Here is a 23,742-nt window from a genome sequence, read left to right as displayed (position 1 = left end):
TAATACTTCTAGTGAGTTCACTTCAGTATAGTAAAGTCCTATTACTGAAGCTCTATACTGTTGTAATAATAGCCTGTAGGGCTTCATCACATCAGCTGCTTAAAAGATAACCGTACCCAGCTTGATGAAAAGTCTTCACCACTTTCCTGTTGAGAGAAAACAGTTACACATTTCTAATAAATGAAGCAGGAACTGTCATTTTTTTGGCAAACTGTTAACTAGCTGTAACAGCCGCATTGCCACAAGTTGCTTTTCCAAAGTAATTACCATCAGGCTCCCTGTGGTATGCAGTGTTTAACACATTTCTTTTCTGTTAATGAATGCAAGAGCAGGCAACACCACTATTAGTAATTGCTTTTTATTCGTAGTCCTCATTTTCCAGATAGGTCACATTAAACACAGCCATTAAACAATAGCGGTTGAGATAATCCATACAATGTATGCTGCTTTTGTTTTTGTAGTGTTGTTCACCAATCACTTGGTGCAGCTCTTAGCCATATGGGGAGACAAGGGTTGATAAATGTGAATTGCCAACCTGTGGAACAATGGGGCCAGAGAAGTCAAGACCTTAATCAGGTTTCATTCAATTACACTTCAAATCAACAAATCTTGATAGCCAAAACTCCCATTTGAATTAATGCACTGATAAATGCTGCCTGATGTCAAAAGAATGTAATTAGACAATAATGAGTGGGCGTATAATATGCCAGACTTCAGACTACTTGTTGACCTCAGCATTTCTACTCCATTAGGCAACAAACAGCTGGAAAGCTAGTTTGAATAAAGCATTGAGCTCCATCACTAGCATCTGCATGACTTTTTAATGGTCATATTTCTAAATGGACAATCTCCTGTGTGCTCTAATGGCAAATCACATTTCAAGAGAAGTTCTCTTCTGTAGGACAGGCCTAGAAAAAAGTAAATTTTCTAACTGATTTTGAATTCAGTTGTTTATGATTTGGTTGGTCAACATTTTCTGAAATCATAGGAAATATTACTCTATTATTTGCTTTGGTTAATATACAAGTGGCATAGACATCCATTCCTCTCCACTCATATTTCACACATCTTTATTAGTTGCTTAATGGATTTCCCCTTGTAACAATAATTATTTTTACAATTGTCTGGTGGAAGTTTTCATTTAGTATTAAAAGTCACTTTTAAAATCTGCCTTATGTATGTAAAAAAGGCAAGAAATAATCCATGGGCTTTAGTTTTAATTGCTGGGTTGTTTCCAGTTGTTTGCAAGGAGGTTGAAGGATAAACAGTTATATTTTACTTCTCCCATGTGTGGTATCTCCTTCACTTAATCACACAGATGCTAACTTAACCCTCAAAACCTCCCCCCACGTAAACTTTATCAGTTGATCATGATGTCTCAACAGCAGTGACAGGTGACTCCTAAATTATGACGCAGATATCATATTCTGGGACAGCCTCATTGGAAGCAATATGCCAAAGATCTGCAACACAAGGCAGTTGTTGGACAAATTATATAAAAGCAAGATTTGCTAAACTCAGCTCTAAAGCTGTGAGTCATGAATTCCGAATTACCTCAGACTGGTAAATAAATAATAACTACTAAATACAGATAATGTGTTAAACAGCTCAAGCTAGTAAATCACTAGTGACAGAGAGCCTTAAGGTAAATTTCTTTTACACTGGCACAGCCCTTTCTCAGAATGTTGTGTTTTTATGTCTTCAGACACATACAGTGAATTGTACAATTGGTTTCTGAATGTTAAAATTGTTTATAAAATACAGAAGCCTCCATCACTTGACTGCATTTACATACTGATTTAGGTTTATCTGAATCATGGATCTCACTGGCTGAACTAAAAGCTTGGTGCTCATAAACTAAAGTGATGAGCACCATGGAAATAAGGATAAAAGACAGACAAAACAAAAAGGGATCCTCTCTGGAATTTTAGCTATCAAGCAAAATCAACTTTCAATCTCTTGGCAAAATAATACTGTAGTACACAGACAACAACATATTTTAGATACACAAATTGTCCAAAATATGGAGAGTAGCTTGATAAAACATGTACAATATCCTTTGTTTACATATGATTGTAGACTTTCTGTACAATGGAAGCTGAGAGCAAACTTTTGTAATGGCTGCTTTTCAAGAACCAAAGACAATTCATTGTAGGTCTGACTAGATGAGAACACCTTTATCACGGAATACACAACATCACAGCCAGATGTTGGTCAACTCTGTTTCTTGAACTGATGAATATTATTTAAGTACGGCCTTGTGGGATCTGAAATGGCCAACCTGAATTAAATTCACTCTTTTAAATACATTTAAAAATATGACAGTTTAAATTTAGTGTAATACAGATCAACAATTTTTTATCACTGTGTTTCATGGTGCTATGTCATAGAGAGTATTTAAAATACCTAGAGGAAAATTTTAGTCTAAACTTTTCCTCTGCTGCTTCTTGTGCTAGTTTCATTTTAAGCGAATATTTAAATGTGTATTTTTTCAGCTTTTCATCTAGAAGCAATTTTGAAGTTTGCCAAACTCTCTAAAGGGTTGACGTTAAAAGGGGGGAGGGGGAGGAGAGGGAGGGAGAGAGAAAGAGAGAGAGAGAGAGAGATTCTCTTGTAAATTATTCCAAGGCGGTAACAAAGCAACTTAAAATAATAGTTAAAAAAACAAATAAAAAATAAGCAGCCTGCACCCAGAACCTTTGTAAACCATAGCACTTTCCAAGAAACCAGAAAAAACAGCGCTTTACCACACAGGCTCTGACACATTTTTATACTCGAGGAACTTAACAGTAGCATAAAACATTAAATATTAGGATCAGTTGTGATTTCAACCAAGAATGTGTTACCTAACAGACTGTCTGCATATGTGCTTGGAAAAAAACAAGGAGGTTTCAGGTGTTGGTTCAAGTGTAATTTTTGTTATTAAACATAGGTTTGCAATAGAAGGATTTGCACATAACCATGACTGATAGTTGTATTTGTAGGCCGTTCAGTTAGCTCCATCAGCTCACTCAAACACATTCTGAACAGATTATGTACTGAAGTACTTTGTAGACCATACATTAAACAAGAGACTTTGCTCTGAGGCCCTGCTTCCCACACTCCATGGGGAAAAGGAAGCAGGAGAAAACAAAACTCATAGAGTTCGACAGCTACTGAGGCAACACTTGCCATTTACAATATAAGCCCAAATATTTTTGCAACACAACTATATATTAATTTAATAAAATACACAATATAGCTCTTATACACTCAACAATTTGGCTCATATGCACTGAATCTGCAATAAATCAATAAAAATATGTCATTTGATGTAAACACATTGAATCTTCTTACATTTGCACATTTAAATGGTCATGTGATTTGTGTAGATGCCTACGACATTTTCACTTTCCTGAGCTATTTTAGTGTCCACAAATTAATAAAAACGTGTTAATAATGTTATTTTGTTTCACGTATTACCCTTCAAAGGTAACTATTTTTGCGAACTTGTATTATACCTCAGGTTTGTTTCTAACTTAGTGCTAACTATTTATATTTTTGTTGGACACTAAAATGCTAAATAGGCATTAAAACCTTTTTTTTTTTTCCTTTTTATCAAGTGAATTAGCTTATGTGTGTGCAGGACAAAATGGACTATATCATTTTACATTTAACTTTAATATGATATGAATTGTGTTACTAATGACCAGGATATGTTTTGTTGAATAATGATGTGGAATGATTTTTGTTTTTTGTGTTTTTGTTTCATTTTTGTGGCAGATAATTTTATACAGAAATGTTTACCACAAATGAATGTTAATGTTTGGTGTAGCTTGGACTACTACAAAATCTTTTTTAGGACTTTCAGTAGAAGCCTGTGGTGACTGCTGGAAATCCACCACAGATCAGAATGATTCAACCCTGCTTTTCATGGGGTTTATAGGTAAACAGTAAAGTCAGCATCAACTATTGAGGACAGTCTTAAAATATCAGACGTAGTTCTATTCCTCCTTTCTCATACCTTCCTATCAGATTGTCAAAATGGCACTGTCTTTCCTTCTTTCTCTTGGTTCTTAATGTACTTCACACTGTCCTAATGAAAGTTTGGTCAAAATGAAACCAGTATTTTATGTGAAAAAGAAAGAGCAGTGAAAAGAACATACTTGTGGGCACTTCAGACGTTCACTAAAAGCCTTAAAGCAGCATTGGTCTTCCTTCATCCCTGTAAAACTGTTATAACCAGGGGCGATCTTTTTTTTTCCAGATAAGCAGAAGAGGCAAGTAAGTGCCAGCCTACACTTTTTTTTTCACTTCCTCACAGCTACAGGGTCACTTCCACGACAGTCCTGTAAAAGCTTGTCAATTTCTCTCACAACTTCCTCTGCATCCACTGACTCTCTCCCTAGATCCCGATTTGAACGGTCTAACTGCTCCAAAACAGAGTCCATCTCACTTGAGTCTCGGCTCACTCGGGAATGTACATCTGCAAAGACCCTAGCCATCTGATCTGATGCAATGAATGGAGTGTCTCTTGACTGTTTACTAGGTGATAGATACTGACTGTCAGTTGACAAGTACTGGCTGCTTGATTCAGCCAAGGCTCCTGATTTCACTTCACAACCATCCAGTGGTCCTTTTGTTGAGGTGCAAGGCTCAATGCATGTCTTGGTTGGGCTGCTCGATGCTGAGGGAACCTCCTGAAGAAGAGGACTCAGGGCACGTTTGGCTTTTAAATAAGGTTTAACATTGGCAATGAGAATAGTGTGCTCTCGCTTGTCTTTCCCGAATGTACAAAAAGTCTTTTTCCCGGTGGGATTCACAGTTTCGTAAGTCTCAGTCTCAACGTTAGCTTCAACTGTGGGTACAAAGAGATTTGTGCGATAATCTGCATTTTCAGCCTGATTGTTTGTAGGGAACTGTGGCATCCAACACCTGTCAGAATGACCGAGCACTCTGCATTCATCTGTGCAATTAACACACTCTTCTTGTTCTGTAAAGCAAATGAGAAAAACAACAACTCATGTTATTAGGGGTTCCTTTAAACTAATACAGAAGCTATGATCAGCTCTCAGTTGGCTTTCCTGACCTCTGATTTCTTAATTATGGAAAAAAAGGAATAATTAAAACATTTCAGGAGGACTGCATAAACTAACCGTTTGAGACAATATATTTACTTAACTCTGTTCTCTCAATATTAAAGCATTCACATAGCCCAAAGGAAATAAAAAGGGGTCGTTAGAGAATCATTCTCAGTAGAATTGAGCTTCATCTGTAAACTAATATGCTGTAGAAATCTGTTAGTCTTTGTTCTGTAGAACTCATCCTAGAAAAATAGTGAACAGTACTTAAGGAACTCAAAAGGCATTATCAGGATTAATTTTTCAAATCAAATAACTGAGCAAAGACTGGCTCTATGGAAATACAAACACTTCATAGAATTAAGCCAGCTGAGTTTTCATTTTTGTCACCTCCATTTTGTTTGTAATTGCTATGCTGGGTGACAGTCATGAAATAAAAAGATTTTCTTAAAAAGCCAACTTTTCCTGCTGAGAATAGAGAACTGGAATTTTCCATCTGTATGGTTCAGTATAAGCTTGTCAAAAATGCATACCGCTATTTTATTAGACATGAGAATGGATCATGTAATCAGTTTCCTCCTTTTTTGTTTTGGTGAAAGTATGTGAAAATGGATTTACTCAATACATACAATTTGGAAGAATGATAAGCCTTGACATACTATTTGAATTGATAATGCTTTCAGTCAGGATTTTTATATTTCTATTTTATGAAAGAGATAATGGAAAAAAGCTAAATAAAGCATTTTTGTTCACTGCATTTTTAAAGACTAAATGTGGAAATTTCTGGTCCTACAATTCAGTTCAAAGGCATACATAAGAACTTTGAGCTAGATTAACGGAGGGACTAACATGTTACCACACGTTTCAGAGTAACAGCCGTGTTAGTCTGTATTCGCAAAAAGAAAAGGAGTACTTGTGGCACTTTAGAGACTAACCAATTTATTTGAGCATAAGCTTTCGTGAGCTACAGCTCACTGCATTGGATGAAGTGAGCTGTAGCTCATGAAAGCTTATGCTCAAATAAATTGGTTAGTCTCTAAGGTGCCACAAGTACTCCTTTTCATGTTACCACACCTAACTTTTAGGCACCTTACTGCTCAGAGGAATCCACAACCCCAAGTTAGGCACCTAGGCTCCCTGTACAGTGCATAGGTAAAAGAGAAATAGGTGCTGGTTGTGGTCCCCTTATATCTTTCAGCCCACTGGTTACAGCACTTAACCAGATTGTGAGAGACCCACATTCAATTTTCCTCACTGTCTGATGCAAATAAGGAACTTGGGTCTTCCCTGTCTCAGGAGATTACCTTAACCATTGTGCTATGATGTATTCTGGGGCAGGTTTCTTTCAGTCTCTCCTGTTGAGCTGTGTATAATTGCTTAAATGCACACTGGGAGAGACAGTGAGAGAGGATGACACTACAGTCCAGTGGTTAGGGCACTCACCTAGGAGGTAGGAGACCCAGTCCCTGTTCTCCAATGCCTAGTTAATTATACAAAGCAGCACAGCTTCAACAGGACAGATCGAGAGAAGCCTACCTCAGACTACACCCTAACACAGTAATTAGGGCACTCTATTGGAAGGGGGAAGAACTACATTGAAATCCCTTCTCCACATAAGGCAGAATGAAGAACTGAATTGGATCTACTACATCCCAGCTGAGTGTTCTAACCAGTGGGCAAAAAGTTAAAAGGGCACCACCAGCAGCTGTTTTGTGTGGGTTTAGGTGTTCGCTGAGAATGCCCACTAGATTGGATTCCACAGGCAAGATAAGCAGGGGAACACCTAGTTTGAGCATCCTGCTGGGGCTTCAGCATGAGATAGGTGCCTAGAATGCGACAGCTGTGTGCATGCTCCCTGGCAGAAATGTAGGTGCCCTAGGGGACTGTAATGATGGAAATTCAGGCACCTACAGAGGTGGGCGGCAGGTGAGCGGTGGTTTTGAGTATCTCAATGGCAAGTAAATGTCAGACTTAGGCCCTAAATCAGGCCCCCAAGCTATGGCCAGCATGCAGTCCAACTGGCACACAGCTACGGCCCAACTGTGTGCTAAATGCTGCCAGGCCCGCATGGCCAGATCCGGGTTCCCTGCTGCCAGGCGCAGTGGGGTTGGGGTCCAGGCTGCCTCCGTGCTGCCCAGTACCCCGCCCAGGGCTCTGCTCCTGGCCCCACTCTGTGGAGAGGTCTACGGGTCTGTAGGGGAAGGCTCGGGGCGGGGGAGCACTGTAGTTCTCAACCTGCAGCCCAGGTAACACATTGTGGGCCGCATGAAAAATAGGTTGAGTACCACAGCCCTAAGTCCTCTGGAGAACCTATCCCTCTCTGCTTAAAAAAATGTGTTTTGGCTGGTCATCTTGAGCCAAACCAATTATTTCTGGACTGTCATTCTTCAGCCCGAATTTCACTGTGTGAATGACTCCAGCTTTATGTTAGGAGGCTAGAAAATTTCAGAAATACCCTTTGGATCCCTTATTAAGGGATTCTTGATTGTAAGGGGAACTACTCAAGTTGTAGTGGGGGAGGTTTAGGTTGGATAGTAGGAAAAACTTTTTCACTAGGAGGGTGGTGAAACACTGGAATGCGTTACCTAGGGAGGTGGTGGAATCTCCTTCCTTAGAAGATTTAAAGGTCAGGCTTGACAAAGCCCTGGCTGGGATGATTTCGTTGGGGATTGGTCCTGCTTTGAGCAGGGGGTTGGACTAGATGACCTCCTGCGGTCCCTTCCAACCCTGACAGTCTATGATTCTATGATTCTACTGCCCATATTCTCAGTACTCTCCAACCAATACTGAGAAAGTAAATCTCAGATGTCTTGAGTTCTGGGTTTTCTTAACACTGTTCCTCAGTTGCTAAAAATTTCCACCCGCTAAAGTACCAGACAGGCCTCCAAATCATTACGTTTTTTTTAAGAATTTGGTAGCCATAAAAATTTTTAGATCTGGAATTCCAGCTGAACTAAAAAGATTGAGATTCTGATATATGTATGCGCCCATACACACACACACACACAAAAGGTCTTGAGCCTGAAAAATGCTGAGCACCCGTAACGTTCACTGACTTGACGTCAAAATATAGTACAGGTGAACTGCACCTATCAGGATCAGACAATAACTATTTAATAATCTTAGAACACAACCTCTATGTATTAAATACACAAACTACACAGAGCCACACACAGATAAAAACACAGAGAGGCAGAATCAAATACTGTAAAACAGCATTAATCATTTACACTTAAAAAAAAAATCAGCCATATGACTGAAGCTTGAGCTAAGTTTAATTAATGCTGTGCTACATCACTTTATAGTGAGGTAATTTAATTCATGGTGAGAGAGTTAACCTAGATATATTATTAATAATCATTTACAGAATACTGCGAATTCATGCAGTGCTCTACACATGTTCCTGACCCCAAAGAGCTTAAAATCTAAGACTGACAAAAGAAGCAAATATGAGACAGAGTAAATTGCTATGGGGGAAGAGAGTGTGGAGAAATTCTTAAGGAATAGAATATAGCAGGAAAGATTTATGGAAGAAATTAGTAGAGGATCTCTGGAGAACAAGAAGTTGGACACTCTTCTTAGTGTATGGGAAATGGGGTAAAGTAAAGATGGTGAGAAGCAGGGAGTTTAAGAAGAAAATGAAGAGAGCGTACCAAGAAAGGGCTGGGAAGAGCTTAAAGACTGGGGTTGAAGTTTGTGATGCCTGTTTTTACTCTGTATTAATGAGATGACACTAGTGCCCGTACACACATAAAATACGTAGTGACAATTGCCTGGTGATAAAAATGCAGAGCCACACAGATAAATTACATTTCTCTTACACCTGCATTTCACCAATTAGTCTATCTCTGTCAGAACTGCTTGAAAATTCCAACCCCCAAAGCAGCTTCAAAAGAACCAAATGAAAAATAAATGGCTGACCAAAAAAAGTGAAAAAATCTCAAAACAAACCAAACAAAAAAACCTCAAACCAAACAAAATAAAACTTCCATCAACCTGCTAGAGCACTGTTTCTCAAACTGGGGTCCCTGGACCCCTGGGGGTCAGCGAGAGTTCTCCAGGTGGTCCACTGGCCCCACTGATCAACTCCTTCCCCTCAAATCCTCCCCCTCCCTCTCAGCACCTCCTGCACGCTGGGGAACAACTGTTCCCCGGCATGCAGGAGGCACTGGGAGGGAGGGGAAGGAGTTGATCAGTGGGGGCAGTGGCTCCAGACAGGATTCCGCCCCCTCCCCTGACTTCACTCCATCCCCGCTCTTCCCTCTCTTTCCCAGCACCTTCTGCACACCGCTGAACAGCTGTTCCTAGGCGTACAGGAGACACTGGGAGGGAGGAGATGAAATCAGAGAGGGAGGAGGAGGAGTTGATCCGTGGGGCTGGCGGCCCCGGACATAATTTCACCCCCTCCCGCAGCGTGCCCCATCTCTGTTCCTTCCCAGCACCTCCTGCATGCCGCTGAACAGCTATTCAGCGGCACGCAGGAGGTGCTGCGAGGGAGCGGGAGGAATTGAGGGAGAGAGGGGGAGGAGAAGCAGGGACGGGATGCGCTCAGGGGTGGGGAAGAAGTGGGGCAGGGGTGGAGTGAGGGCGGGAAGAGGTGAAGCGGGTGTGAGGCATTGGGGGAAGGGGTGGAATGGGGAGCAGGGCCTGGGGCTGAGCGGGGGTCATGGGGTCCGCAAAAAAAATTAAATCAAAATGGGGGCCTCGGGTTGCTAAAGTCTGAGAATCGCTGTGCTAAAGAATATTCTTTTATTTTTCATCCCAAACAATGGCATATGTCTCTCCAAATGATGCCAGTCAGGTTTAGGACAAACAATTTTCCATCTTGGACCAGTAACAGATAGAGTGATATGTGTGAATAATCAATTTTTTTGGTTTTCTGGCCAAATTGGAAAAAAAAACGTGTTTCGAGTTGAAACAAAAGCTATTTGGTATTCCAGGTGAAACAAAAAACTGAAAACAAAATAAAAAAATCATTTTGGGTTGAATTAAATGTTTTGTTCAAAGTCAAAGAAAAATCTGGGATGTGGGAAACCTGCTTCAAATCCTTACTCTGTCCAATCTGGGTAGGGATTTGAAGTTGTTAGACTCTCCCTTCACCAATTACAGGTGAGTGCTCCAAACACCAGGCTATTGGATATTCTAGAGTTGGGCTCTCTCATTCTCGTCTATTAACACTGTTTTATTTTGTTTAAAAAAATAAATATTCATTAGAGGAGGAAGTGAAACCCAAGCATCCGACACCCCCATCACAGCTGAGTCCCCTAACCACAAGGCTAGAGTCATTCTAACTCTCTTTCTGGCTTTATAGGCACAGCACTATGAAAAGTAGAATAGCTCTCTTTTTAAAATCTATCTAAAACATTTCTAAACTTTTCTTTTTAAATATGTGGAATACACAGAGGCATGACAGTGTTGTATAAAGGTTTTTATGGCCAACTTAAGGGATTTCCTGCATAAGTCATTCATTTTCTGACTTCTCAGAGTTTCACACTGCAATCTTAATATTCTTTTAATGTAGTTTCTCATCTTAAAACAGCCTGGCAAATTCCATATAAAAATTGCCATCGTATGCAATATTTGCTAGGCAGCTAGGGCAGAATGCTCTATACCACACAATCAAAGTTGCAGGATTTCTCTCCACTTTCCTATGTACCTTCAATCATTCTATCAAAGCAGGTAGGCCCTATGTCCCTTCTTACACACTTTCACAGCTCTCTCTCTGAACTTTCTTAACTTTTCACGGACAGTAAACAAAAATTCAGGGCCCGTGACCTGTCCACGACTTGTACTATATACCCTTGACTAAATCTTGGTGGGGGTGGCAGCCCAGGGGCACCGTAGGTGGTGATGTGGGGGCGGCCTGGGATCCCCGCTGGTGCTGGGGGGAGTGGCCTGGGACCCCCGCTGATGTGGGGGGTGGACGGTGGCACGCAGCCTGGGACCCCTACTGGTGCCGGGGGGGTGCAGTTGGCAGGGCTGGCAGGCTCTTTACCTGGCTCCGTGCCTCCCCGGAAGCAGCGACATCCCCCTCCCTCAGCTCCTAGGTGGAGATGTGGCCAGGCACTTCTATGCGCTGCCTTCACCCAGAGTGCCGGCTCCACATCTCCCATAGGCTGGGAACCATGGCCAATGTGAGCTGTGGGGGCAGTACCTGCAGGTGGAGGTAGTGTGCAGAGCCCCTTGGCCACGCCTCCACTTAGGAGCTGAGGCAGGGGGATGTTGCCGCTCCCTGGGAGCCCCTCCAGGTAAGCACCTCCCAGAGCCCTCACCCCATACCGCACCCCAAATCCCAGCCCTGAGCCCCTTCCCACACTCAAACTCCTGCTGCTGCTGGGAGGCGTGGTGGCCCAAGATTGCCCCAGCAGCGGTTGGTGAGGCTGGCCCTGGGGCTGCCCCAGCTGCTTGGGCAGCCCTGGGGTCAGCTGCACCAGGCACTGGAGAAGTCACAGAGGTCACAGAAAGTCATGGAATCCATGACTTCCGTGATCTCCATGACAACCTCACAGCCTTACCTATACTTAACATTCCATATGTGTTCCAATCTAAACAATATTTTCAGTCTTATATTTTTTTTGGTCTTTTAACTCTTGGGCTGAAATCTGGCTGTTTTGTTCTGTCTAATGATTACTTTTTTAAAAAAAGTAATAACGTTTCAGCCATTTTTGAGAATGGAAATGGAAATTTTCATATATGAAAGTTGTATTTTTTTCTCTTTGCCTCCCATTCTCAAAAATGGCTGAACCAGTTTTACTTATTTTTTTAAAAACAGTAGTCCTTGGACTGAGAACAAACCATTCAAAGATAAAAAACCAAATATATAATAAGACTGAAAATAAAATGAAGCACTTATGCAATGTTAACTATAGGTCTCACTATACACTCTGTCTGTAACTAAAACCCTGCAAATTCGCAGATATCCACTTTATATCTGCAGATATTCGCATCTGCAGATGTGAACCATTTTTGCTGATTGGTGATGGATGGATGCGGATCCAAATTTTATAGCTAAGGCCCTACAAATTTTGTATCCATACAGGGCTCTATCTGTAACGTATAGAAAAAAAACCTATGGTTGAGATTTTCAAAGCCAACTAGTGGACTTTACAAAACTCCCGTTAACTTCAATATGACTTATGTGGCTAAGTTCCCTAGTCAGCTTTGAAATTGTCAACCTTTATGAAATATATGTATGTGCATACATATAAGTGTTTACATACATATGTGTGTAACTATTACACACTATTTGTCCCTCATCAGTAAGTACACAAAGAAAAATCTATGATCCATTAGACTTGGCAATCCCTTTAAATAAAATGAATACTTATCTTTATATATCATATTTATCTTTTCCCTCTAGTTTCCTGAATTGGCTAAAGCTGTTTTTATACTTGCATTCATATTTGCAGTATTGACTAGCCTTCCATTTCTGTTCCCTGGACATCCTAGCACTGACTGAATTAAATATGAAGCAAAAAAAGGAGAGAACAGTTTTGTGAGGAAAAAAATACAAGTTGACCTTGAAGGGAAAACCACCAGCAGTACATGAGCTTTTGCCTTGCTGAAAATCTGTACCTTTTTACTTCACTCTTTTATGTCGCATCATAGGAAGCAGATTTGGACTATTGATTATCATACATTATAAGCTGCTCACCCTCACCATTAGCCTGTAATTTTGACTGCTGCTGCTAGAAGACAGTGAAGAAAATCGAACAGCCACTTTTGTACCAGCAGCAGAAACTATAAACACAAAGTGAACTATCACCACCAAGGGCCAAATTAGTATTTATGAGAAAACAGAATCAATTTAAAGGTAAAAATAAATATATAAAATAGGTTATATGCAGCATTGTACAGCAAGATGCACTGGAAGGGTGATATGCACTGTTGGTCTTTATCTCTACTTGTCTACCTCTTGTTGAAAATAAACCCTTAACAGTCCAAGTGTGTACAATAAACAGCAGCAGCCTGGAGACTTTCCTCAGTCTCTGGAGCTTTAAGGGTAAACAATCAGAAGTGCTTTATGCACTTCAGGGAGAACAAATCCTAAAATAGACCTGCTAAATTATCAACCATAGAAAGAAAAGGAAACAAGCTACCTGGCAAATGATAGTAACCTAGATTGGAAATCTGTAGCAGAAAGAGCTAAGATAGCCCAGGATGAAGTCATGCTGGCAAAATGTAGACTGTACAATGCAAGATATATATTTGATCAAAATATGCTACATCTACAACAAAAAATAATGCAAAAAATGGTCATTTGAGCTAATCTTAAAATGAAAGATGCATTTCTGTGGTTCTTGCTCTAATTCCTTACTCTTTCCTCACAGTCCTCATAAAACAGAATAAAATAAAAATGGTGCCACATTTCTTTTTACAGCACAAATACACTGCATTACCATGATAACTAATTAGTGGGTTCATATTGCTGACTTCTTTCATATGGCTAAAAAAATGGGAAATCATAATTTGACTCATTAACTCTTAAGTGTCTTCTTAATTATCACAAGGTTAATTTAATAGAATTAAAGTTTTTTGCTTCTAACAATGTATAGCTAACCTAACTTCACAAATACTACTTCACTTTAATTGGCTCTTAGATGTTTATTTTAAATTACTTTAAAAATAAAAGACCAAACATAAAAAACAACTGCCAAGAAGCATCTTATATGATATGTTTATAATTTCCAGGTCACTGCAGTTTGTGTCAAATTACTGTACATAATGTAATAGTATATGTTCATGTTTCTGTGTTTATGTGTGTAAGCTGACTTCACTTATATATAAGAAATTATATAAAATCAAACAAAACCAAACCACAATTCCCTAAACTCACACCTGAGTGAGGCAAACGTGATTTGGCCCATTATGCCTTATATTGGCTGACTTGGTAAATGATAGCTCATGTGCATTCTTTGCATAAAATTTCATTCTCGTGGCATTTAGCATGTGTAGCTACCCATCACCATATAGGCATGTAACAGGACTATAAAAAAACACAGAAAAATAGATCTGTAACACTACAGATTACATTTACATATTGGATAAGTAAAGAAAGAACACTTACTTTGTAACATTTGTGGGCAGTGAATTAAAATGTCAATAATTTTGTTATGCATATGTTGTTACAGTCTTGATGGATACTAGCATATGCTCATCAGTTTTACATATTTATATGCTTTATTCTTTTTCCTCTTCTTTCAAATAACAGCTGATCTCCTGGACACCTGGAGGGAAAACTTGGCACCACCAAAATCAATGAAAGTTTTGCCATTGACTTTCATAGAGCCAAGATTTCACCCCTGTTTCCTATCCTTTCTGGATACTGCCACATTCTAATCTACCTGTTTTACCTTGTTCACCTTTATAAATGCTAAAGGTAAAAAAAAAGATCCAATCCTACAAATCCTTAGTGGTATGCACAGTCCAGCTGAAGTCAATGATACTGCTCTTGTGAGCAGGGCTATTCAAATGAGAAAGGGTTTACAGGACTGGGCCCAAAGTTTATATCTACCTGTTCTTCAAGCATGTGGCTTTAGATAATGCTATTACAGTCCACCTCTTGCTTGTGAAATGTTCTCTTTTCTACTTCATTACACAGTAAACAATGTGTTTTCTGAGCTTTATTACCTATTAAGGGGGGAAAGATTTGCCTTTGGGTGCATGCACAAAGTTCACATGGACTTTCCTAGAAGCTGAACACTCTTGTTGCATACAAAATTATGCAAAGTGAAAAATCAGCATTTACTTTAGACCAATGGAATGCACTAACTTTTATACACTATTTTAACATTTTGACATACATATTAAATATTGAATGCCTATATTTATGTACACATATGTATAAATAGCTGAACACTTAACTGTACATATTTTCCCAAAAGAGATATCAATAACTCTCTCTTAACAACAATAGCTAGTAATTCCTGTAATTGGATTAGAAAACCTTCTAGAATTAATATGAAATTGTGTCTCACTTTTGATTTGAGGGAGACAATTACCTTTACTCAAAAATGTTGTAACCTGAAAGAACTATTTATCAGTAGGCATTTATTAGTGACAAAAATAATGGTTTCTCTGACATGCCCTAACACTAGGATTATATGACACTTCTGATGAGAACCATCAACTAAAGTACTACTTCTGAGGTTGGATTCCTGTTTAATTACAATTGCTTTTGACATAAATAAGCAGAGGTAAACAAACAGTTCTCTGCACATGCTTGCATTTATTAAACAGAGCTGTTTGCAATCTGCATATTTATATTGGCTTGTCTGTTTAAAGGCTTCCTTCAGTTAGGCAAAGCAATTTGCTTAGATTAGAAAGATGACTGACAGTAGAACCAAAATGGATTCCCATCTTTTTAAACCTCTTAACTCTTGTGGGCTTTTCTTCTGATATTACAACTATCAACACCTGAGGATTGTTACCTTTATACAGAGTTTCCCTCTGGTTTTCCTGGAAACAAGGTAAGGATATTTCTAACATTGATACTGCATAAAATGTTAGAAAGGCAATTAAAAGGTGGTGGGCCAGTAGATTTAGTCCTAGTTCATCACTGCTGTGTTAGTCCATAAACATTTCAAAAATATTGCAGGGCTGAGAGGATGATTACATACAGTACATTAAAGTATGCTTTGAAATCTGTGAAAGAGTTAGTGTCAGTCTTACATATTTTTAGAGGCAGTGCAAATATAAGAAAATGTACTTGTTACCTGAAAATTTTCCTTCCTCACAGCGGGCTGGTCCACAGATCCCAACAATGGGTCTTTGGCCTCTGCCTAGCTGTTCTGGAGGCAAACCAGATCTGTGAGTCACAGACAGAGATAGGCTCCACTTCCCCAAAGCCCACAAATGTGAACACTTCCTCAGCAGAAAAAATACTGTCTAAACCAGAGGGGGGTAAAACATGTGGTCCTGGCACCACTAGTGGCCCTTGAGAATCTAAACTGTGTTCCCTGATGGTGACGGCGTTAATAAGAATATTTATACTTGACTGAATTGATAATGTGTTCCCGGAGACATATCCTGTAATTTGTCAGTTGAAGAGCTTAAATCAGGCCTCCCACTCTGCAGTGAGGGGCAAGGGGATCAGTTTCTCATTTAGCTCCAGGAACAGCTCTGATAGCTCACCACCTGCTGCATCAGAGGGAAGGGAAGAGAGAGTCTTTCTGGATGCTCCATGGTACCTGCTTCCCTACCAGGGTTTGGGAGCCCCAAGTGAGCAGGATAGGAGGTCAAGTGGTTCTGACTGAGCCTAGGGAAGTGTTTAGAAAAGGACATATCCCCTTCTTCACACAGGACAGCTCAAGAAAAGGGAAAAAAGAAATAGAAAACGAGCAACCAGTTTTGGCTCCCTAGTTCTCTGCCTCTGAACCAACCCTGAGAGGGGCTGGAGTCTGCTTTAATTTGCTCACCAATGGACCAAATGCCAGCTGTGGATAGACAGCACAGCATACTCTGGCTCTCCCCGATCCCACCACCAAAATACTCCCTTGAGCCAGGGCTGCAGGAAGGAAAATGTAAGAGCCAGCTATTCCAGCTCTATGCTTGCTGAGGAAATCTCCAGCAAGAGACTAGCTGGTGGTTTGCATTGCCCAAACAGTTGGCCTAAACTGATAAACTATTAGCGTTTAAACTGTGACTATAGTGACTCCTTGTTGTAGAGCCCAAGAGCTGTTTCCTGGAAAAGAAGAGAAATATGACTGCAGTAATTAATAGGACGGATCTGTGGATCTGTTAGAAAGGACATTTTCAGACTAACACATTTTTCTATTCTTTGTCAAAGGCAGGTCCGTAGATCATACAATGCGATTTTATCAACATTATTTCAATGAGATGGGATTGCTCTAGTTCAGAAATTTTACTGAATTTGTATAATTATTTACCAATAATTGATAAAATTCAAATTCTCTTTTGTGTTATGTTCATATCTATCTTTAGAAGCCCAGTCAAGATCAAGGCCCCATTGTGCTGGACACCATACAAACAAATAGTAATAGCCAGTCCCTGCTCCAAAGAATTTACAATTTAGTTAGAGAGAAGAGGCAACAAGTGACTATGAGAAATAAAAGCAAAGAATGAGGGAGGATAAACAAAGGTAATGAAAACATGATCAGACTCTTGATCCTTTCTGAACATACCAATTTTTTTTAAATAAATAAACGTTGCTATCCCTTACAAACACATAACCAAGCACCAGTGGTTAGCTTTATATTACCACATGAACTATTGTTCATAAACTATCAATTAGCTTAACATACAGTCTTTACATCTATAGCTAGAAGAGGAGACTTTTGCTTTTTAAGCTGAGATACACCATCTTAAAAGTTTGGGGATGGCAGATATTTTTAAAGGCCATGTCTGACTGCTATGTGGCACTGGTGACATGGTGGCTTTCTGAAGGATTCTCTCTTGTTTATATACCCATTTTAATAGCCCTGCTGTCATTCAGAGTACATCATCACTTCTCTTTGGTTGTGATAGACTGAAGTCAGTAGGGTTCTGTGAGAATGGGTTTGCCTATTGCAGGATCAATACCTTAAAGTTTGTCAGTAGATACTCAATCCTTTATACATGGTAGACTATGATGAGGAGGCGTGGCATCCCTCAGAGATTGACAAGGAGGGATTACAACCCACCCCTTGGGTTGCAGAGCCAGGAGGGTCATGCCTGCCCTGCCGGAAGCTAAGGGGTAGGACAAGAAGCGGAAGTATAAAAGGCAGGTCCTGCAGCTTAGTTGGGCTGGAGCCACTGAGGGAGATAGATATCTGCATTCTGCTTCCTACTGGAGCCCGAAGAGGACTCCATACCAAGGACTTTCCAGAGCTGCCGGTCGACCAAGATGCCGAGGAGCTGCTGGGGATGCTGCTGACCACCTACTGCAGGGAGATGGAGGACACCCATGGAATGAGGTACCCATCAAGGGGAAAGTAGGAAGTAGTCCATCAGAACTAGATGACAGTCTGGTTGGGCTTTGACCTGATACTAGGTCCGCGTGTTGCGGGAAGAGACCCGCTGACCTAGTTGTGGACCATTTCACCACTGTTAGGGCCCTGGGCTGAGACCCCGTCCCCTCATCCCCTGCCACTGGGGCAGCAGCCTCCACACTGTAGACCACGTGGGCTGCATTTGTCTGCAGTCTGCCAAAGTCAGGATGCTTGACTGTTGCTGCTCTGTCCTGACTATAGGTCAGAGCCTCCTACTTGTTTGTTGACCCATCCTGCCAGAGGGCCTGCACTTATAAACTTCATTGCACTTGCCCTGACTGCTGTCCAGAGCCCCTCACTTGGTGGTGCCCCACACTGCCTAAGGGCCTGGGCACCTACACTTGGTGCTGCTTGGCCCAGGTCAGGTGGCCTCAGCTTTAAAGACAGCTAATTCCCCTCTGAGTGAGTGCTGTAACAAGGATGTGACTGTGAGGAGGCATGGCCTCCCTCAGAGATTGATAAAGAGGGTTGGCCATGCACCCTTACATAGACACAAATACAATCTGAATCCAGGACATATATCCTAACTTTGGCCACTTTTGGACCACCATGTTACCAAATGTGAAAAAAATTACCATTTCTCTCACATTTTTGCCATCAAGCACTAATGTTACATTTAAAAACTCTTTGCCTGCCAGGGAAAGATCATGTCTGTTCTCTACTGATAGGGGAAACCAACTGAATATCACTTTCTGTTTCAAAAGGTTAATATTATGCTGTCGTCATACACCTTAATCCTCGTGGGAGGCTGAATGTTTTTCCATTCCTCCTGAAGGCCATCATTGCTACTTCTGCTTGCCAAGATTCAGCTATCAGATCATCACAAACCTCTCCCTCGCTACATAGTAGGCTGAGATCTCCGAGGAAACCTAACTTTGGATATGGATTTAGAGATGTTTTTGTAGGAAGGTGTAGGAAATGCCTCATGTGGGATTTGCCCTAGGTCGGATAACCAGCAGGGGACATTACTGTTTGAGTAATGGCACCATGGACTATGATTTTGCCAATTGCTGACTTTATGTTTTAGTGTATTATTAGTACCTTCAAGTCAGAGATTTCCTGGATGGAGTTCTCACTTATCCCAATTTATGAGGAATCCACATTCTTCTATGATTTTGAGTGTCACAAAAATATCATCCTTGGCTTTCTGCCTGAGTGATGCTCCATTACAAGATAATTCAAGAGAGAATAAATAAAGATGCCCCTTTGTCTGAAAGCTGCCTCTATGACTATGAGAACTTTGGCATAGACTACTGGGAACACAGAGAGATGCAGTTAGATTTTTTCCAGGTTCACAGTCAATAATAATTTTAAAAAATCACTAAGAGATTCTGTTTGAAGATGACTTTTAGAGTCTTCATGTTGAACTTTAATTTCTCCAGATGCCTGATCAAGAGCCTCAAGTTCCAGATTGTGCTGTTGTTTTTTAATACTTTGAGGATCATAATTAAAATAGAATATAGACCTTAAAAATTCTCTGTTGGAGGAACTTTCTCGGTTCCTCTGATTTGCATGTGTTGAAATAAGCAGCTGAGTCACCTTGGTACGCATCACCTTTGAACTTGTATCTTCATCTGTTACAGAGATCTGCTTGAGTACTATGCCATAACAAAATGGCATTCTGTTTTACAGCAAGACTTGTAGTCTCTCTGGGTTTTTTCCCCAAAGATTTTGCCATTACTCGTCCACAGGTTTCCCAAATAACCTCCCTGGATTTGGTTAGAAGCTACTTTGCCTGGCCATTAGCTTCCTACAATCTGAATCATATTCCTTTGAGAAACTGCATTACATACTACAGAACTGGTCAAGAAGCCAAAGGGCATCCACAGGCACAACCAAAATGGAAGTGCAATCGTTCTGAGAGATGTTGTCTACTACTTTATCCTCATGCTTTATTAAGGAGGAGCTACAGTAAGACATTCCACAGTCTAAAAAAACAGCTCAGGCAAAGCAGGTAGATGCTACTTCTGCCCTTAAGACTACTGAGGAAGCCTCATCATTTCTCTTAAAGATAAATCACACAATATGTCTGTCCATGAATTCCTTGGGACAAAATCTCCACTCCATAAATGATAGAGCCTTTCATTTAGGCAGACATGGGTGCAGACATTTAGAAAGATGACCAATCTAGTTGTAGACGTAAACATTATGAACTATCTTGGGCTATTCAGAGAGCCATTTTGGTTTCCTGAAGCCTTTTGCTTTAATTAATACAGAACTTCATATATGATTTCTACTAAACCTTAATTTGCTTTTGTTTTATATTAGACCTCTGCTCTTAGTCTTTCTGTGTGCATGGAAAGAAAAGGTGTGGGGTTTTTTGGCTCAGCTGTCTAAATCGTTTGGATCTTAGAATAAAATATAACAGGGATCCGAAACAACTGATCCCCAAAGGTTGTCTGATGGTTCTAAAAGTGACCAATGGACTTCTGAATAAGACATTGATTTGCTTTATTTTTCTTGTAATGAAAAATGTTGCTTTGACTATTAAGGGGCCAAAATGGATAAGTAGCACCACATGTAACTATACTTGTTGTCCTTCAGTAGGAAAAACCGCATAAGGAGTTAAGGAAGTAAAAAATTGTTCTTAAGAGAAAGAGAACTCTAATTTTTTTTTTCTTTGTGCTACCTGCTACTGTACAGGTACATCACACACCATGCTTCATAGGTTTCAGGCATGTAATTTAGCTAAAATGATACAATGGCAGAGCTTTAAACTTATTTGTTAAGTTCTCAAGTGACTCTGTGCAGATCCAGCTGAAGATGCATACAAAGCAGTTAATTTGCTACCACCAAGGAAAAAAACGTTATAACATGAAAAACATTCCCTCCCTTAGCTCAAAATTATCTAGTGCCTAGGGAGCCCAAGTATTTGTAAAGCTGGTATCATGCATATGCTTCCAGCGTAACTGCTACTCATATACACATGGCATCCATCTCTATGTAAAAATAGACTTAATTGTCCCTAGTATGATTATGTGAAAATCTCTGCTCTGGACATTTAATACAAAATAAATAAGTAAAAGGACAAACGTTATGTTGGAGAATTACTGTTACATTACTGGCAGGGTTTGCAGACAGAATTTGCTCTGCATCATGGCTGTCAACAAAATAGTTTATTTCTACCTTCTAAATAGAAACAGTGGTCTTTTTGTAGTATGATATTTGGTACTTCTCATAGCTGCTTAATCAAATTCAGTGCTGTTTCCATCAGGAAATGCTTGAACTGGAATTTCATTTCCCATTTGTTCTCATTTTTCTTTTTCGATTGCCATTCCTCCCTTCTTCACCCATATCAGCCGTCCTAGAACCTAATTGACTGGCAAGGCAGGAGAGGAGTCATTTTTGAAGCTACGCTCATTAATGGTTTTGGGTGAGCTGCAGCGGTACTCTACAGCTTAGTGTAATATTCAGCTTGCTACTGGCAAAAGAGTGCAATACCTAGGCAAAGCACCTGATCTCAGATTTTTCAGCATTTTGAAAAATTCCAAGCCTATGGCATGTCCAGACCTCTGGTCTGGTAGTTCATGCAGAATAGTGGTCCATTAAAATACTGATGCAATTGCACAAAACTAAAGCAAACACACAAACAAGAGGAATGCCTAATCTGAAATTATCTGAATCTCCGTGCTAATGTTTGCATCAGAGGAAATGGCGACATTAGCAATGATCTTAATTCCAGATGAAAAATGTGTGTATAACTTTAATAAAAATGAATTCTTCTTGCAAAGGAGCACAAAAATCTGTAACATGCTAGAAATTTGACATCCCTCATGAATTATAACAACGAACACTATAACTGCTCAAGGTCTTTATTTTTGTAATGCTTATGATTATCCATTTTCCTCCACAAGTCTACAGGCTCTTAAGTGTTCCTTCTGGTAGAAAAAAAGTCACTCTGTAAAATGACACCTTGCTGGTACATATACCTATTCACAATATGACTTCTATGTCATATTTACTTAGCATACTAGTCAAAACAAGATTTAAGCTATTCTTCCACATAGTTATTTCCATACAAAAATAAAGGTGCATTCCTCCTCCTTGTCTATCTACCTACAGAACTGTGGTAGACACTATCAGAAGTATACAATTTAACTTTTGTTTTCTAAAGAGTAAGTCTTAACCCATGTTTATTTACAGGTTTTTCCATGACCGTCTGCCTCTCTTGGTATTGTATAACCACTAGCTTTGGATCTTGAACTTTGACTTTAAGTAAGCTGGGCTCACCACCAGTAATAGCTGGGCAGGAGGAAGATCTGTTATATGCAGCTTTTCTCTTTTCTAACAGAAAAACAGAGAAGAAAGTTTACTTTACTAGAACAATGTACCTGTAATATTCATTGTGATATATCACTGTTCCCCTGTTGGGTTTGCTAGCAATGCACTCTGAGCCAGAAATTCCTATTTCAAAGCCTCAAGAGGCCTGACCTCTTTCTTTCCATTAGGTCTTTGGCTTCTGAACACTTATTCAAATATCATTTATGTAAATAAATTAGCAGTTTAACTATTTGATTCAATAAGAGTACTTCTTAGGGAGCCAGAGTTGGGGATAAAGAAAGGTTTCAATAAACCTCACTGTAACCTATAAGCCTCTGCCCTTCTGATAAGTTGACATCACATATTTAGCAGCTAATTTCTTAAAACACAATCAAGTGTAAACAGTGACAGCAATCCTGTAGAGTGCACCTGCATTACAAAATGCTCCTATGATATATTACTATGGATACTTTCAGACACTAGAACCTACTGGTCTACATCATGTTCAAGTGAATTCAGTGGCAGCTGGATCTTCCGATCTGCCTCCAACATTTGCAGCCACAGTTCAATGCATCTGCACACCTTCAGGGAGTGTTTCAGAGGCTTACTGACCCTCTGGACAGAGTACTGAAACTAACATCTACAGTATCTTCGGGGCTATGTATTGGCAGCCTGTAGAATGAGAAATTGGAACGAAAATTAAAAAAAGATAAGCACTGAAGTAAAAAGACATAAGAAAAGAAATATGAAAATGGCCAATACACATGAATAAAGAAAAGGTAACTCTTTAACCAATTAACTGTTCTCCAGTAGAAAAAGTGACATTAGGTATTCTGAACTTCAAAATGGAAAACAGAGAAGGGAGAGGAAATTATATATGAAACATAAAATGTCTTCTCTAATATTTAATAGAAATAGGCAATCAAAACTCATTTCGTATAGACTGTTCATATTCAGTCTCTTTTTTTCCAAGAAAATCTGAGCTGTAGCATTTAATAAGTGAAAGTTTTACAAAATCATTTTTTATTTTATTTTTCTTATGGGTAGCATATCTTTTATAAAACAATCAGCAAATGTCATCTTTGAGTATAGTGGACTCTTCAATCCCAAACTACAAATCTAATGAGGACAAAAGTGGAGAATAAAGTATTTCAGACACAGAGGATTATTAACTACAGTATGTGCATTTCTGTTGCTTTGTATTTTCTGATTTTGAAGGGGAAAGCACAGAGTTTTCTAAATGCTTTCAGTGTCACTGCTAGCCAACTCTAGCTCTGATGATAACATGCATCTTTGATGACATGGATGAACACATCTAAAATTCAAGTCTTCCTTCTAGCAAAGCTGTAATCCTGTACAGGAGGTCAAGGAAAATACGCCTATTAAACCCAACCAGTTAGAAGCTGTAAGCAACATTTTCCTATTAGGATTTC

General features: G+C 39.8%; 1 protein-coding gene across 8 annotated transcripts in view; it reads right to left on the bottom strand.

Annotated features, from left to right (window-relative positions):
- Positions 1-342: 342 nt before the first annotated feature.
- The window catches only part of PCDH17 (protocadherin 17), a 106,722-nt gene continuing 83,322 nt past the window's right edge, over positions 343-23,742 (bottom strand). For 3 of the 8 annotated variants that reach the window (XM_084617348.1, XM_084617351.1, XM_084617349.1), the window contains 2 exons: positions 15,776-15,850; positions 343-4,972 (listed from right to left, as the gene is read on the bottom strand). In XM_084617348.1, coding sequence (XP_084473474.1) covers positions 4,290-4,972; positions 15,776-15,850 — 758 coding nt within the window. In that variant the 3' untranslated portion in view covers positions 343-4,289. Of the gene's footprint in view, positions 4,973-15,775; positions 15,851-22,769; positions 22,982-23,742 lie in introns of those variants that run through there. The other 5 variants (XM_084617350.1, XM_084617352.1, XM_084617354.1 and 2 more) reach the window with 4 other exon arrangements.

The sequence above is a fragment of the Lepidochelys olivacea genome, assembly GCF_965140295.1.
Source record: "Lepidochelys olivacea isolate rLepOli2 genome assembly, chromosome: 1".
NCBI lineage: Eukaryota > Metazoa > Chordata > Testudines > Cheloniidae > Lepidochelys > Lepidochelys olivacea.
This window is presented reverse-complemented; position numbering and strand designations above follow the sequence as displayed.